Source organism: Pipra filicauda, unplaced genomic scaffold (genome assembly GCF_003945595.2).
Source record: "Pipra filicauda isolate LSUMZ 115617 unplaced genomic scaffold, ASM394559v2 scaffold80_size11013439_pilon, whole genome shotgun sequence".
Taxonomy (NCBI): Eukaryota; Metazoa; Chordata; class Aves; order Passeriformes; family Pipridae; genus Pipra; species Pipra filicauda.
This window is the reverse complement of record NW_024104987.1, coordinates 6,512,798-6,529,104: the sequence shown is the minus strand read 5'-3', so window position 1 is coordinate 6,529,104 and position 16,307 is coordinate 6,512,798. Positions and strand designations below refer to the sequence as shown.

Sequence of the window (16,307 nt, the reverse complement as noted above, 5' to 3'; positions counted from 1 at the left end):
TGTCTGGGGGGCACAGGGTGGGCACCTGGCCAGTGCCCACCAGTTCAGTCAGCAAAGCGATGGAAGATGCTGGTGGGAGGGAATGAGTCCAACCGCACTTCTCCAGCCCTCCTTGGGGCTGGGGACGGGCAGTGCCCGGGGAGGGGGACTCTGTCATTTTCCCATGGGTTTTCCCTCCTAGAGAAGGAGGAGAGGGGCGAAAGAAGAGGGTCTCTTCTCCTCTGCCCTCCCCAGCGCTGGGGCTGGCCCCGGTGCCAGGGGAGGCGGGCCGGTTTCGGGAGGGAGGGCTGCCCGTCCCCCGTTCCCCCCCTCCCTTTCCCCCGGGGCTGGCGGCCAGCCCCGAAGTTGCGGCGAGGCGGGAGGACACACGTCCTGTCCTTCCACCGCCCCCGGGCCCCCCCCAGCCTCCATCCCCGCATCCCTCCCCCGCGCTCCTCCCGGCCGTCCCGCCCGGGCAGCCCCGCCGGTCCTGGGGCGGGGGGAGATGGCTGCCGGAGCCCGGAGGTCGCCGAGACACCTGCTGCCACCGGGCCCCCCCCCGTGCACACCCGCTCCGCGCCCGCTCCCTCCTTCCCCCGCTCCCGTCCCTGCCTCCAGCCGCCGCTGCAGAGCCGCCGCCGCCGCCGCCAAGGACGAGCCGGGACCGACGGCGGCCGCCGGAGCCCCCCGCCAGCCGCGGCGGGGGCCGAGCCCGCCCCGGGAGGCTGCCCCGCAGCAGAAGAGGGTTGAGAAGAGCAGAGCCCCCGGTGGGACGAGCCCCGCCGGAGCCGCGGGGCATGTAGGCACCGAGCAGCGGCGGTCCCGTAAGTACCGGGCGGGCTGGGGGTAACCGGGGCCCGACGGACTCCGCTGTCGCCCCGCCACCGCCGCCAGCAACTTTTAGGGATGGGGTGGGGGTCGTTGATTTTTTTGGTGGGGGGTTGCCTTGGTCATCTCCCCCTACCTCAGCATCCCCTCGCATCCCCAGAGCTCCCGCTCCTCATCCCGGGCACGGGACGGAAATGAGCCTTAATCCTGGGCGCCGTGCTGGGGGGTTTCTGGGGGAGTGGGAGGCAGGAAAAATTGAGGAGACCTCCCTGGGTGCCACCAGCCCTGTGTCCCCCCCCGCCACCTTGCGTAACCCAGCGGCAGGCAGGACACTTGGCGTTTATTTTTGGTTAATCCATATTCGACCTTTTTAAGCTGCGTTTGGGTGCGTGCGTGTGCGGGGCCCTCGCCATCGCCCCGGCCCGCAGCCCCCGGCCCGCAACTGTTGCTGTCGGAGGTGCGGGCGAGGAAGGGGAGGGTGATGAGGAAGAGGAGGGTGATGAGGAAGAGGAGGGTGATGCTGGCTGGTGGAGGATGAAGGTTGAAAGGAGACGGTGCTTGCCGGGGCTGCCAGTGCTTCTCCCTCCCGAGTCATCCCCTTCCTGCATGGGGACAGGGATAGTGACGAGTTGGCTTTGGGGAGGTTTTGCTGCTTTCTGTCCTTCCGGGGGGCTCCATCGGGGTCTTCTTGCTCCACAGGGATGTCCCCATGGGGGCAATCACAAGCCTTGGCACGTCCCGGTGCCCTCCCTTGTGCCCCCTCCCCTCCCCGTGTGGCTCCCGCCAGGTTCGGGTTCGCTCTGTCCTTTCCGTCCACCAGCAGCAGTTCCCCATTCCCTGGCGCAGGCTGTGCTTTCCCTCTCATTTCAGGCTCGGAGGTTCTTTTTGGGGGGATAAGGTTTCTCTTTCCTGAGTGATATTTTGCATTTCGGGATTTTATTTCTGCCTTTCCTGAGGTCAAAATATCTACATGAGCATTTCCCCTCTCAGACCAGGGAAGGGAGGGAGGGCAAAAAAGAGATTTAAAATTAGGAGCAAACTTTCCCTGTTGCATTAAAATGACATTTCAGGGGCTGGGGAGAGGTAAGGGCTTGATTGTGCTTTTAGCAGGAGGTTTCAATGAGTTTGTTGCACCAGGAAGGTGTGCCTAGGAAGAGGGTTAACCTGCTCAAAACTGCCCCAAAGCAACAGAAAACAAGTGCCGAAGCAACTGAGCAGCTCTGTGGTGTCCTCTGGTCCCAGGGGAGGCTTCCAGGAGGTGGCATTGCCTTGCCCAGGCTCCTGGCCATGGCCACCTTCCTCCCGCCCCAGCCTGGCCACTGGCCCTTCACCCAGCTGGAAAACCGCTCTTTTGGGAAGGTCTTTTCCCACGGGAGCAATTCCACAGTGCTTGCTACAAGGGGTTGGAAAATGCAGATTTTCTTTAAAGTCCATGGGGGCTTTGCTATGTCGTGCTGAGCCCAAGAACAGCCCGAGCTTTGGCAGTAGCTCAGGGGTGGGCTCGGTTTCTTCCTCAGCTTCCGCTACTTTTCTGCAATCTGCCATCCCCCCCAAAATCCCACATATTCCTGCACCCCTCTAGCTCAGTCGTAGAAAAAACAAACTGGAAACAAACGGTGTTGGCTGGGCTGGAGGAGCTGGCTGACCTTTCCTTCCCAAATCCGGCCATTTTGGAGCAGCCCTGGCTCCGACCTGTGCATGGAGCCCTTGCCAGCCACGGGCTCTCTGGCCCTGAATGCTGCCATCCTTCTCCATGTCTGCCAAGGGCTGTGGTGAGCAGCCTGGCTCTGGATGGTGGCACTGGACTCCTGGGAAGGATGGAAATTCATTCCCCTGGTTGCCTCAGCACTGGCTGAAAGATGTGATGTGCCTATGCCCACCTCCCCTCTGCCGCTGCCATTGTGCTCTGGCTGTGAGGGATGGGGATGCTTTCCACCTGCTGCTCGGTCCATGGGGAACCGGATCCCTCAAACCTGTCCCCAGTCACAGCCAGGAGCGGGGCAACCCCTTTGGTGACAGAGCTTGGCATCACAAGAGGCGTTTACTGGTCTCTGCCTGGATTATTTGGTGCTAGAAGAGGTTCCTGAGCATGGGGAAGAGTTGTGTTCAGGAAGAGGAGGATACGGGCCTGGGATGGGTGAGGTGCCAGGACTGGCACAAGCAAACCCAATCAACCACCATGAGGGCCCAGAGTATATTTAAATGTCCTTGAGGAGGGCTCAGACGGACAGTGCTGCTGCAAGAGTGGTTCTGTTTGTTTTGGGTGGTGTGTTGCTCCTCTTCCTCTCTGCTCGGGTAGCTGATGCCGGATTCCCGATGAATTATTTATCATGGGACTAAAAATACTTGGGAATTCGCAGTGAGGAGCAGGCAGTGCAGGCTGCCCCGCCACTGAGCTGGCCATGCCAGAGCGTGGGACGCTGCCAGCATGGCATGACTCACCTGCTGCCCTCTCTGGCCAAGGGGCCCTGGCTGCAGCCATCGGTGTGGCGTCGTGGCTCCTGCGGCTCGGCCGGCTGCGATGTGCGGTGGGGTGGGGGATGCAGTGAACCCCCTGGATGGGTGCTGGGGGTGGATGATCCCCTGCTGAAACTCAGATCTGGCTGAGAGAGATGCTGCCCGGTGAGCATCAGTGCCCAGACAGGAGCCTGAGCCTTCCCATGGGGTCTAGGAGAGAAGTGTGGGGTTTGTGTTCCCTGTCTCTCCAGAGGTGCTCAAATCCACACCGAGCAGCTCTTGCAAGGTGCCCAGCCAGGCAGCCCTTGGGTTTATTTCCTGCATTTTCAGTCCAACACGCCGGCAGTGTTTTCGCAGCGTGCCGAGGGTTTGTCCGTCACTGCGGCACAGCGGGATGCTGGGGTGCAGCTCCCCGGGGCAGCCCAGACCCCAAAACCATCCAGGACCCACTCAGCAAAGAGGCTCCTCTGGCTGTGCTGGGGACACGTTAAGCAACAGCAGCTTTTAATTGCAAGCGACGTTTCCGAGCACCAGCTAGCACCTTGCTGCATGGAGTGACACCGGTGCGTGGCTGGTGCCACCGCGCAGGGCTGCTCATCCCCCTCCCCGCTGCCCAGTGTGGCACTGGGATGATGGCCCTGGGGACAATGAGGCTCAGAGGGGCTTGGATGCCCCTGGCTGTGGGTTGATTTTACCAACAGGCTCTGAGGAAGGGGTGAGCTCCAGCATGGGGGTGCATCGCTGTAGGCAGGGATTTGCCCCCCCCTCGGGGGATTGTCACCCCACCTGCTGCAGCATGGGCACCCAGTGGCAGTGGGGAATTGGGGACCTGGCAGGGAAGATGTGCCCACAGAGCCCCTGAGAGCCTGGATTTGGGGTGCAACCGGCAGAGACGCAGTGCAGTGAGTGTCCCAGCCAGGTGGGCAGTGCCAGCAGGGGACACACACCGGGGGTAAAGGCAGGAAGGAGGAAAGCTGAAGGATGCTATTTAGGGGGTAAACTTGGAAATAAGAAGCCAGATGGGTGCTTTGTTTGGGATTTTGTGTCAGAGAAGGGGCTGAGGTAACGTGATGGGCGAGGGACAGGCAGGGGGACAGGCAGGGTGACAGGCAGGGGACCGGCTGCCCCTTTGACTGTGTGGTTTGCAAAATCTCAACATGGGGGGTGAAGAGCTGAACCTTCCCTCAAGGACAAAGCCTTTAAATATTGAAGGTGGCTGTCCACTGCAGACAGAGGCACCAGGGAACTGCTAGCCCCTCCTGTCACCTCTTGCCACTGTCCCTGTCCCTGGCTGAAGGGATAACATGGACCATTGTGGCAGTGGCAGCTTTTGGATGGGGTGGGAGGGCAACGGGAGGGGGACGGTGGTAGGGATGGGGAGGGGGTGGTGGTGGGAAGAGGGGACTGTCTCTGAAGGCTTAGTGGTTGATAGGACTGGAGACAAGGCACATGACACTGGGGTGTACAGTGGGTGGTGAGTACAACCCTGTGGTCATTCCTTCACCACACCCAGCATCCAAAGGACGAGGGTCCCCTCTTTCTTTGGGGTCAACACACACTGGTGATGCCCCAGGGCAGTGAGGAGGGCTGGGGTGAGTGGGGTGGGGGTCCTGGTAGGCAGCTGGATGCGAGGGGCTGTGTGCTGTGCCAGCAGGGACGTGGCGGTGGACATGGGCAGAGTGCCGGCGCACACTCTGCTACTGTCGATGGTGCTGGGCTGCTCGGCTGCCTTCACGGACCTCCTGCTGCCGGGCCCCGAGGAGCCGGTGGTCAACGTGGCCGTGGTGTTTGGGGGCACGTCCTACCCCCTGCACATCCGCTCCCGCCTGAGCCCCCAGAGCTTCCTGGACATGCCCCTGGAAATCCACCCCATCACCGTCGTCGTCAACAACACCAACCCCAGCACCCTCCTCACCCAGATCTGCGACATCCTCGCCAGCCACAAGATCCACGGCATCGTCTTCGAGGACAACGTGGGCACGGAGGCCGTGGCCCAGATCCTTGACTTCATCTCCTCCCAGACCCAGGTCCCCGTCATCAGCATCAGCGGGGGGTCTGCAGTGGTCCTGACCCCAAAGGTGAGGCACTCACTGGGGGTTATTTCCAGGGGGTATGAGAGAAATGAGGTGTTATTAGAAAGGGGTAGCTAAGGGATGTGGAATGCTAGAGGGCAGAGGAGCTGCTGTGCTGTGGAGTGTGGGATCACGGGCAGGAGTAGGCAGTGGCTGTGGCAGTGTGGCCAACGGGTGGTGGGATATAGTGGGAACTTCAAAGAGGGGCTCTGTTGATGGGACATGGGAGAGGACCTCAGTGGCCCCTGGAGGGACCTTCCCTGGTGTGCTGTGTCCCATCCCCTCCAGGCTGTGCCCACCATGGAGTGCTGAGCTGGTGGCACTGGGACTATTGGGGCAGTGTCAGGGTTGTCACAACACCATCCTCCTCCTGCCCTGCCGGGGCTGGATCCAGCCCTGAAATGGCCGGGTGGGCAGCATGGAGGAGCCTTGCTTGGCTGTGGCAGCAATCTCAGGTGCACCACACCCAAAACAGGATTTTTGGCTTCTCTGCTCCTCGCTGGCATCAGACACTGTCAGTCACTGTCACCTGCCTGCTTGGAAGCGCTGGTGGCAGCGAGAGCTGGAGGCAGGCTGGAGGGTGCTGGGCATGTGGTGATGGGCTGTGGCAAAGAGATCTGGGTTATCTCCTCGTGGCTGCTTGTCCACCCTGCCCAGCCTGGGCACTGGAGGGGTCTCAGTGATTGCTCTTCCCCATGGCTAGGGACTCTGCTCCTCCTCAGGCATGGCTTTTATGCTCTGCTTGCACAGTGGCTTGGGGTCCAACCCCGCTGGATGGCACCTTTGCATCCCTGCCTGCACCCACTGGTGCTCCTGGACCACCTTGAGCTGCTGCTCGCTGTGGGTGGGTGGCTGTGGGTGCAGTGGGCTCGGGTGGATGCAGTGGACTTGTGTGGGGGCAGAGGGCTCAAATGGAGCCCAAGCAACTGAAAAATAGCCATGGTTTGCTGTGGTCTGTGTGTTTTTCTGCAGCTTTCTCCAGGGTTTGGGTATTTTGGGCTCAGTGGAGGGACCTGTCTGAAGGCTCGACCTCCTCCTCCCACAGATCCAAAGTCCCCAACAGCCCCTGCTTTCTGTCTGTGACCCCCTGGGGCTCACCCCAAACTACTTCTCTGGAGGTGGAGGGGGTCTGGGCGGCAAAACCCTGCTGCCTGCACGTGACCTTCGGCAAATGCCATTCGCTGAATCATTTAAGACAGAATCAGATCAATTAAGGTTTGCTAATGAGAGGCCAGATGGCCGGGGAGGTGGGGTGGGAGGGAAGGAGCCACACAGGCTCCGGCTGCAGGTAGTGAGTCGGAGCCGGGATGGGATTTATGCTCCTGGCAGAGCTCTTGCCCACCTTCTTCTCCTGGTTTAAGGAGAAATTGCTGATCTCCTTTGGAGGATGGATGAATTTTTGTTTAATAAGCTGAGAAACAGATGTGAAGCCTCAGGACTTGAACCTTTACATGGGATGAGCTTCCTTGGAGGTGGATGAGTCCTATTTTGGGTGTCTCCGGCCCATGGACCACACCAGTTAATGGCACACTCGAACTGGATCACAGTGCCAGTGCAGCCCCTGACCCCTTCTCCTCCCACAGGAGCCCGGATCAGCTTTCCTGCAGTTGGGTGTCTCCATCGAGCAGCAAATCCAGGTGATCTTCAAGGTGCTGGAGGAATACGACTGGGGCTCCTTCGCTGTCATCACCAGCCTCTACCCGGGCTACAACATCTTCCTGGACGTCATCCGCTCCTTCACGGATGCCAGCTACTTTGGCTGGGAGCTGCAGGAGGTGCTCACCTTTGAGATGAGCCAGGAGCAGAGCAGCTCCAGGATGCAGCGGCTCCTGCGGCAGATCGATGCCCAGGTCCTCATCGTGTACTGCTCACGGGAGGAGGCCGAGTACCTCTTCTCCATGGCAGAACAAGCCGGCCTTGTGGGGCCAGGATACGTCTGGATCGTGCCCAGCCTGACAGTGGGCAACATGGAGGTGCCGCCCGCCTCCTTCCCCGTCGGCCTCATCAGCGTGGTGACGGAGAGCTGGAAGCTGAGCCTGCGGCAGAAGGTGCGGGACGGGGTGGCCATCATTGCCATGGGGGCAGCCAGCTTCTTCCGTGCCCATGGCTACCTCCCGGAGGTGGGGCGGGACTGCTGGACCCCCCCCAGGGCCACTGCCACCAACGCAAGCTTCTACCGGTGAGGCTCGGGGACCCCCTGGGATGGGTATGAAATGCAGGGAATGGGGAAATGGAGGGGGAAGGGGCAGGGGAGGAGGGGGATGGAGCTGGTGGGCAGAGGGGGTGATGCTGGCTGTGGGCTGCAGCTGGTAGTGCATGCCTCTTGGTTGGCTTTCTCCTGGAGTATCTCCACAGCCTTTTCTCATGCTTCTCTGCAGCTCGGGACCCTCGGGAGGCTCAGGGGGTTTCGCAGCTCTGCTTTGCAGTGCAGAGGTGGTATCTCAGGGTGGCTGTGGCAGCCTGTGCACCCTCAGCCCTGCAGGGGACCATCCTCAGTGCCTCCTTGCTGGCAGAGCTTTCTCCAGCTCCTCTCTGCCCCTTGAGTAGGGGCTAAATCTGGTCCCCAGCTCTCAGCCCCACATATCTCCATGAGACCTGTGGCAGCTCAGCTGAAGCTGGAGGAAGAGGAGGAGGAGAAGGAGGAGGGCTGTACGTGGGTGGGCTGCACAGACAGGGGCTTACGGGCTCTGTGTCCCACCAGGCACCTCCTCAATGTGACGTGGGAGCACAGGGACTTCTCCTTCAATGAAGGTGGCTACCTGGTCAGGCCCACCATGGTGGTGATCACACTCAACCAGCATCGGCTCTGGGAGATGGTAGGACCCCCAGGCCCCCCGGGACAGGCACTGTGGGGTGGCTGGGAAGGGTGAGCCTGGGGCCATGCACAGGCTGAGGTCCCACCCTGGGGTGGGTTGTCCCATGCAAAACCCATGGCTGGTACTCAAAAGTACCCATGGTGGGCCTTTGTGGCAACGATGGGCACGAAAGCTCTGCCAAGAACTGTCAGTTTTTTCCTGCAGTTTCTCTGATAAGTTCCAAAAAAAGGCAAAAATGCAGCTGCCCACCTTTGGAGAACAGCAGCCAAACACCTAGACCTGAAACAAGCTGCACGGAGGGGGGGTTTTTTGGTAGTCTGAAAGTATTTTGTGTGAAGTTTGGCCAGGTTTGTGCTCAGTCAAATGTGATGCTTGGGGCCCAGGAGGAACACTGTGTTCCATGGGTGTGTGGGGAAAGGGATGCTGAGATGGGCATCACCGGGGTATGGGGAGGATGGAAACGGGACCCTGTGTGACCCCCACAGCCCCTCGCCAGGGTGACTGTGTTCTCTCCCTCGTGGGCAGGTGGGCAAGTGGGAGAAAGGCATCATCCACATGAAGTACCCGGTGTGGCCCCGCTACGGCTCCTACATGCAGCCCGTGGTCGATAACCGGCACCTGACAGTGGCCACGCTGGAGGAGAGACCCTTTGTCATCGTGGAGAACACGGACCCCAGCACGGGGGTCTGCGTGCGCAACACGGTGCCCTGCCGCAAGCAGACCAACTCCTCCCACAGGTGAGCAGGGGGATGCAGCTCGGAAATTTTGGCCACTGTTTCCCAGGCATGTGGGGAGCCAGAGGGGGCATCAGGGTGCTCAAAGCATCTTTGATTGGTCTAACCCCCTTTTCCCGGTGCGGTTCCAGTGGCGATGGCCTCGTGGATCCCTACACCAAGCTGTGCTGCAAGGGCTTCTGCATCGACATCCTGAAGAAGCTGGCCAAGGCAGTGAAGTTCTCCTATGACCTCTACTTAGTGACCAATGGCAAACATGGCAAGATCGTCCGTGGGGTCTGGAATGGCATGATTGGTGAGGTAGGGCTGGGCATGGCTTGGACCCGCCACCTCTGACCCTGACTCATCCCTGACCTGGGGCTTTCCCGATGGAGGTGGGATCAGGCTGTCTGTCGTGGGACTCTGCGCAGGGGAGAGCTTGGCATGAGCTCCTCCTCAAAGGAGGAGTCAGACGAACATTTACAACCCCACAGCAGGTTGTGTTTGTGCCACTGATCACTTAAAAAGCTAATATTTTTTTTAAAAAAGGCAAAAATTAAGGTTGGAGGTGGAGATGAGGGAATGCCTGGGGAAGGTGGTCTGGGTCCCTCTGCTCGTCCCTCTGCCCATCCCGAGCTCATCTGCCCCTTCTCCAGGTGTACTACAAGCGTGCAGACATGGCCATCGGCTCCCTCACCATCAACGAGGAGCGCTCTGAGATCGTGGACTTCTCCGTGCCCTTCGTGGAGACGGGAATCAGCGTCATGGTGGCCAGGAGCAATGGGACTGTCTCCCCCTCCGCCTTCCTGGGTGAGCTGTGTGTGCCCCTGTCTGTCTGCAGGTTCATCCCACGCTTCCCACAAATGCAAACTGGAAATATTGTTCAGTTTTAATAACTTTTAAGAAAAGAAAAAAAAAAAAAAGCCTAAGTCATAAGGGAAAGAGATTGTGCTGCCGGCTTTGGGGCTTCCTCCTTCCCTGCCTGAATAATCCTTTTATTATGGAGATGGAGGCTGGGAGGTGGAGGCTGGGCTCAGTGGTTTTCTCCTCTTCATTTTTTTGTGTGGAGGAGGGAGGACAGGGTGCTGGGGGGATTTTCCACCTCAGAGCCCTGCTGTGGGGACCCGTCTCTGCCACCATCACCAGGACCGGTGGTTAAGCTGGGAAATCGCCAGTGCTAAAAGTTTTATTTAACGAGTTTTAAACCAGCAAAGCTGCAGCCTTGGAAGGGGAGGAGACTGGTCAAGGTCGTCACGAAATTCAGCCTGAGTGCTCGGGCAGGGCTTGAGGCTCTCGGCAAGGGCACAGCAGCGATGTCCCAGCTCAGCCGGAGATGGGCTCCTGTGTGGGAGGGTGTAGGTGGGTGCAGGTGCCAGGGATGCCGTGGGAGGTGGGACAGCACCAGCCTGGGCACATCCTCCCCCTCCTGTCCCTCCCTGATGCTGCAGGTCTGACCTGCCCCCGAAGCAGGGTCACCTTCACTGGACATGGGGTCAGACGGAGCATCCTGTCCTGGTTTGGTAGGGCTGGGGTCTGCAGTCCCTGTGTCTTCTGCTTCTGCACTAATGAGCCGCATCCCCATCAGGGGAGGCCTCTCCTCCCTGACAGCGAAGGACGTGCTGACAAATGAACTTCAGCAGCCGCATGTTGATGGCTCGGATGCATCCCCACTGCTCCTGCTGCTCCATCCCAGATCATCCTGGGCAGGCAGGGGGCTCACTGCCCACCCCAGCTCACGGGGGGCTTTCACAGGGGCTGAGTGAGGCTGGGAGGCTGATCCCATGCCTGATGAAGGCACAGTGCTGTGGCCTAAGCCATCACAGGGGAGAACCTGCAATCCCATGGGAAACCCTCCTGCCAGTGACTCTGGAGATGGGCAGCATTTTGTTAACATCTCCTTGTTGATGAGAGCCTGATTCTGCCTAGGCAGGGAAGCGTGGCTGCATCCCCCCATCCCACAGCATCCCCTTTCCCTCCTGATTCCCTGCGGAGCTGCTTGGCCATGGTGTTGCTAGTCCCCATCTCCTCTCCAAAGAGGGACAATATTCAGGAGGACGAGCCCCATCCATTGGGGAGGGCTCCTGGGAGTCCCCAGGGAGTGTCCCAGGGGGCTGACAGAGCCCCACTTGCCTTGCAGAGCCTTACAGCCCGGCTGTGTGGGTCATGATGTTTGTCATGTGCCTCACTGTGGTGGCCATCACCGTCTTCGTGTTCGAGTATTTCAGCCCCGTTGGCTACAACCAGAACCTCACCAGTGGCAAGAGTGAGTTGGGGAGGTGGGAGCTGGGTGGGGGGACACATCCCCAGCCCAGCTGATGGCTGTCCCCTCTGTCCCATGTCCCTGTAGGGCCAGGAGGTCCCACCTTCACCATCGGCAAGTCGGTGTGGCTGCTGTGGGCTCTGGTCTTCAACAACTCAGTGCCCATTGAGAACCCCAAGGGCACCACCAGCAAGATCATGGTGCTCATCTGGGCCTTCTTTGCCGTCATCTTCCTCGCCAGCTACACAGCCAACCTGGCTGCCTTCATGATCCAGGAGCAGTACATCGACACCGTGTCGGGGCTGAGCGACAGGAAGGTGGGGCTGATGGTTGGGGTGGGAATCCTAAAAAATCCCTAAAAATAGTAAGTTTTTTTTGAGGTGGGGGTTGCTGTACATCACTGCCAGGCGGCTGGATGGGTGGAGGGTTGGCTGTGGGGAGGGAGGACATGGCAGGGACATGGACACCATGTGATGCCACTCCCTGGGGCTCCCTGTTGCAGTTCCAGAAGCCGCAGGAGCAGTACCCCCCGTTCCGCTTCGGCACCGTCCCCAACGGCAGCACCGAGAGGAACATCCGCAGCAACTACCCCGACATGCACACCCACATGGTGAAGTACAACCAGCGCTCTGTGGAGGACGCCCTCACCAGCCTCAAAATGGGGTATGGTTCCCCCAAAAAGGGTATGGTTCCCCCAAATGGAGTATGGCTCCCCCAAATGGAGTATGGCTCCTAGAGCTGGGGTACAGCTCCTCAGAATGGGATACAGCATCCCCAAATGAACTACAGCTCCCTGGAATGGGGTACACGACCTTCCAGGTGGGGTAGGGATTCCTCAACCGGGGTACAAGCCCCCACAAGTGAGATGTGGGCCCCCCAGGCTGGGTACAGCTCTCCCAGATGGGATATGGCTCTCTGCAGCTTCCCTGCGTGGGATACGGGACCCCCAAACAGGATACAACCCGTTGAAGATGGGGTGCAGCTTCATACAGCTCCCCTCAAAAGGGATGCAGCCCTTCCCATATGGGGTATGGCTCCCCCATATGGGATACAGCCCCCCCAAGTTGGGTGCTTCCCCCCCAAGTGTGGTTACAGCTCTCCAAGACCCCCAAAGAAAACTCAACCCCCTCCAGATGGGCTACAGCTGCCTGAAAGGAGTGGAGCTCCCCCAAGAGAAGCACAACCCCCCAGAAAAGGGCTTTCAGACCCCCCCCTCCCCCTTCCTCCCAGGAAGCTGGACGCCTTCATCTACGACGCGGCGGTGCTGAACTACATGGCGGGCAAGGACGAGGGCTGCAAGCTGGTGACCATCGGCAGCGGGAAGGTGTTTGCCACCACGGGCTACGGCATCGCCCTGCAGAAGGACTCGCGCTGGAAGCGGGCCATTGACCTGGCCCTGCTCCAGTTCCTGGGAGACGGTGGGTGCCCCATCCTCGCCCAACCCCCACCCTACAAATTAATCCAGGGAGCAGGGTTTTGGTCCCCCAAACTTGTGCGGCCTCCATGGCTCCTCACAGGATGCCACTGAGGGGTTTCTCCACCACCTCCTCTCAGGGGATATTAAATTCAGTGGCATTTTTCCAGCTGGATGCTGGTGGTGGCGGGGGGGGTGTGAGTAATTCCATCTGGGGTAGTAAAATCTTGGAGATAGCTGTGCACAAAATCCAAGGGTCAGAAGGAGAAGCCTGGGAAGGGGACAGCAAGCACAGCTGACTGGCACGTGGGAAACAGAGAAAGGCAGGGCCTGGAGAAGGACAAGTGACTGGTGGGATTCTCAGGCCAAGGGCAGCAGCAAGAACAAGGCTATTACACCTCCTGGGGCTCGGGGGTCTCTTTCTCCTCCTCCAGCCACAGTGGGGTGGGGATGAGCAAGGGATGTGCTTGGGAAGATGACTCCTGTGGGTGGATTTTCACCCCCATGCTCCTGTGTGTGTCCGGCCCCAGGTGAGACCCAGAAGCTGGAGACAGTTTGGCTGTCGGGGATCTGCCAGAATGAGAAGAACGAGGTGATGAGCAGCAAGCTGGACATCGACAACATGGCCGGGGTTTTCTACATGCTGCTGGTGGCCATGGGGCTGAGCCTGCTGGTCTTTGCCTGGGAGCACCTCGTCTACTGGAAGCTGCGTCACTCCGTCCCCAAGTCCCACAAGCTTGACTTCCTCCTGGCCATCAGCAGGGTGAGGGATGCTGCCAGGATGAGGGGCCCAAATGTCCCCACACGGTGTCACGTGGCTGGGCATGGTTTGGTGGGCATTGTCCCTTCGACCCACACTGAAGGGACTGGAGATGTTTGTGCTGATGTGAGCGCTTGTGGAGAAAAGCCAGCTGTTGGGGAAAGGGCTTAGCCATCTGTATTAGCATCCCTGGGGAAATGGGTGATGGAGAATGGTGTCACTCTCCCTGGCAGTGCTGAGGATGATGGGGAGGGGACACCAGTGCTGTCAAACCACCTCAGCCTCAGCAGCATGAACTCAGCTCAGCAGGGTGGGCTCAGGGGCAGGACCCCATTGACCTTGCTGATGGTGGGGGTCCCCCCACTTCTCCCCACAGGGCATCTACAGCTGCTTCAATGGGGTGCAGACCATGGGGAGCCCTGGGCGGGCACCCACACCCGACGTCACAGCCAGCTCGGCCCAGGCCAACGTGCTGAAGATGCTGCAGGCGGCCAAGGAGATGGTGACGACGGCCAGCGTGGGCGGCTCCCTGGAGCAGGCCACCCGCACCATCGAGGACTGGAGCAACCACAGCGAGCGCCTCCAGACCACCTTCTCCCTGAGGACACCCCAGCTCGTGGTGCAGAACAGCACCGGCGCACACCGGGCCCCCTCCTCTGGCCCGCACCCCACCGAGAGGATGGGGAGAGCCTACACTCCCAAGGGTGCTCCCCTGGGGCTGCCGCTGCCCCAGCCCATCCCCGTGGACTCCCGGCTGCATGGGGAGGAGAACTGGAGAGGGGCAAACGAGCACCCCCGCCTGCTACACCCCGTGAAGTTTCGGGGTGGCTGTGCAGGGGATGAAACCCTCGCGGGATTCCCCCACCTCCTAGTGAAGACTTCCGCAGGGGGGGATTATGGGGAGCAGGTGCTGGTGGGGAACCATATCGGGGCTCCCCTCCCGCCCCCCACGTCCCCCAGGGACCTCCCACCGCCGGACATCTACAGGGAGCACAAGCGGCCGTCGGGACGGGGGGACCGGCTGCAAAACAACCCCCTGCTCCAGGGGGACGGGGGACACGGGGGCTCGGGGACACTGCCCCGGCTGCTCTCGTCAGCGGAGAAAAAGCGGGATGTGAGCAGCCTGCCTCCATCCTGCTCTCGCGGAGCCTTCCCGAAAGTCACCAGGACTTGCAGAGCCAGGGGCGAGCCGGCGCGGCTGGAGGCGGAGCGGGAGAAGCTGAGCCGGTGGGCGAGCTCGGCCAGGGCTCCCGGGGAGCGGGGCGAGAAGCGGCGTCCCGGGGGGCTGCGGCGCTGCGGTGCCACTCGCCCGCCCGCCCGCGCCGACGTGCCCGACCTGTTCCCCGAAGCCGAGCCCGGCTACGGCTGCAGCCCCCGCTGCCCGCAGGCCGCCGGCCGGCTGGCACCGCGCTCGCCCGTGACCAGGCTGCCGTCCTACCGGGAGGCTTGCCGGCAGAACCCCCGTGCCACCGCCGCCGCGCCCCACGCCTGCATGAACTCCTACGCCAACCTGCCCTTCTTCGTGGGGCACCTCTCGCGGGGGTCCTCGCCGCCCCGGGAGCACCCCGGGCTGTACCCCTGCGGCCGGGGGTCTGCGCGCTGGGACGGCGGCTGCAGAGACTGCGGGAGGCGCGGGGAGCTGGCCTTGCTGCGGGCGGTGGGCACGGAGAGGAGGGACCCGCTGGTGGCCCGCGGGGTGGCGAGTCCCTGCGCCGGCGGGTCCTGGCGGCGGGTCTCCAGCCTGGAGTCGGAGGTGTGATGGGGGGGACAAGGGGGTGCCCGCACCCCTCTGCCTGCCTTTTGCCCGGGTGTCCCCACGGGCCAGCCAGCGGCTCCCGGCCGGGCTCCTTTCTCCCGGGGTCCTGCACCGTCGGCAGTGGGATGCTCCAAGCGGCTCGGCGGGTCCCGTGCGCTTTGGGAGGGTCGGAGGAGCCTGGCAGGGGCTGGTACACGCTGGCTCGGGCTCTCCCCACAGGCAGGGCTGGCATCGGGGACGCCAAACTCATTGCCGCCTGTGTTGCCGTCACGTTTCGTTTCATTCAAAGGGACTCGAAACGCCATGTTCAGGTCATTAAAGAGACATTTTCAGCTGGCTGGGGACCCTTCTTCCATCCTCTGATGCTGAGCTCGGGGCTGCCCTTTGCATTCGTGGTCCTGTGCACCCTCTCTCCATCCGTGTCCCGTTACTGCTGAGACCCGGCACAGGCTCATCCCACCAGCGGCAGAAAAGCAAAGGAAAATGGCAACTCATTAAACTGCGCTGAGGGATAATTAGGAGCCGTCAGACTGCGCTGAGGCTGGAGCCGAGCACTGGAGGCTGAATTCCTGCCCCCTGCTCGGGATTTGGGGTGCTGGGCACTGATGGCCATGGGTTCGGGTGAGTGATGCTGCAAACGGCAGCCTGGTAGGGATGCCCTGCTTGGTACAGCAGCACCGGGAAGGTGTGCTGTGGGGAACGAGAAAGGGAAAAATTCCTCCCACCTTCTGAGGGCTGATGGAGCCATAAATCAGGTGTGATAGATGAGCCAGGTTTAATTCTTCTCCTGATGTACGTCTGACACAGCCCTTTCCCTGCTGGGCTGGGGCGCGGGCAGAGGCGGCCGTGACTCAAAGGCAGCCCCGGGCAGGGGAGGGGGTCTTCGGGAAGTGGGAACTGAAGCCTCGGGGGCCCCGGGCAGCAGCCAGGGCTTTGCCAGGCAGTACCAGCCCCATCCCAGAGCAGTGCCAGGACTAGACAAAGCCGCCCGTGGCAGGCTGTCCCAGGGAGATGCCAACGCTCAGCCCCTCTTCCCAGCTGGTTTGGCATCGCCTGCCTCCATGAACGACTCCCCAAGAAGCTGCTCTAAAGCTACATAATTTTTTTTTCCTATTTCAAAGCAGCTGTTGGAGTTGCTGTCAGCCAGCACGCAGCCGAGTCTGGTAACAGTGGGATGATGGCAAGGGCTGCTCGGGGACAACCAGCCCTACCCCAGGGACGGCTGCAAAGCCCCGGGGAGGTCAGGAAGGAC

General features: G+C 61.0%; 1 protein-coding gene across 1 annotated transcript; it reads left to right on the top strand.

The window, feature by feature from the left end:
- The first annotated feature begins 443 nt into the window (after nt 1–443).
- GRIN2C (glutamate ionotropic receptor NMDA type subunit 2C) lies at nt 444–15,391 on the top strand. The gene is made up of 13 exons (XM_027749876.2): nt 444–803; nt 4,919–5,342; nt 6,920–7,515; nt 8,038–8,152; nt 8,678–8,889; nt 9,018–9,186; nt 9,522–9,675; nt 11,003–11,128; nt 11,213–11,442; nt 11,628–11,788; nt 12,356–12,543; nt 13,070–13,302; nt 13,676–15,391. The coding sequence occupies exons 2-13, from the start codon at nt 4,935–4,937 to the stop codon at nt 15,056–15,058; spliced, it is 3,975 nt and encodes a 1,324-aa protein (XP_027605677.1). The 5' UTR covers nt 444–803; nt 4,919–4,934; the 3' UTR covers nt 15,059–15,391.
- Nucleotides 15,392–16,307: the final 916 nt, after the last annotated feature.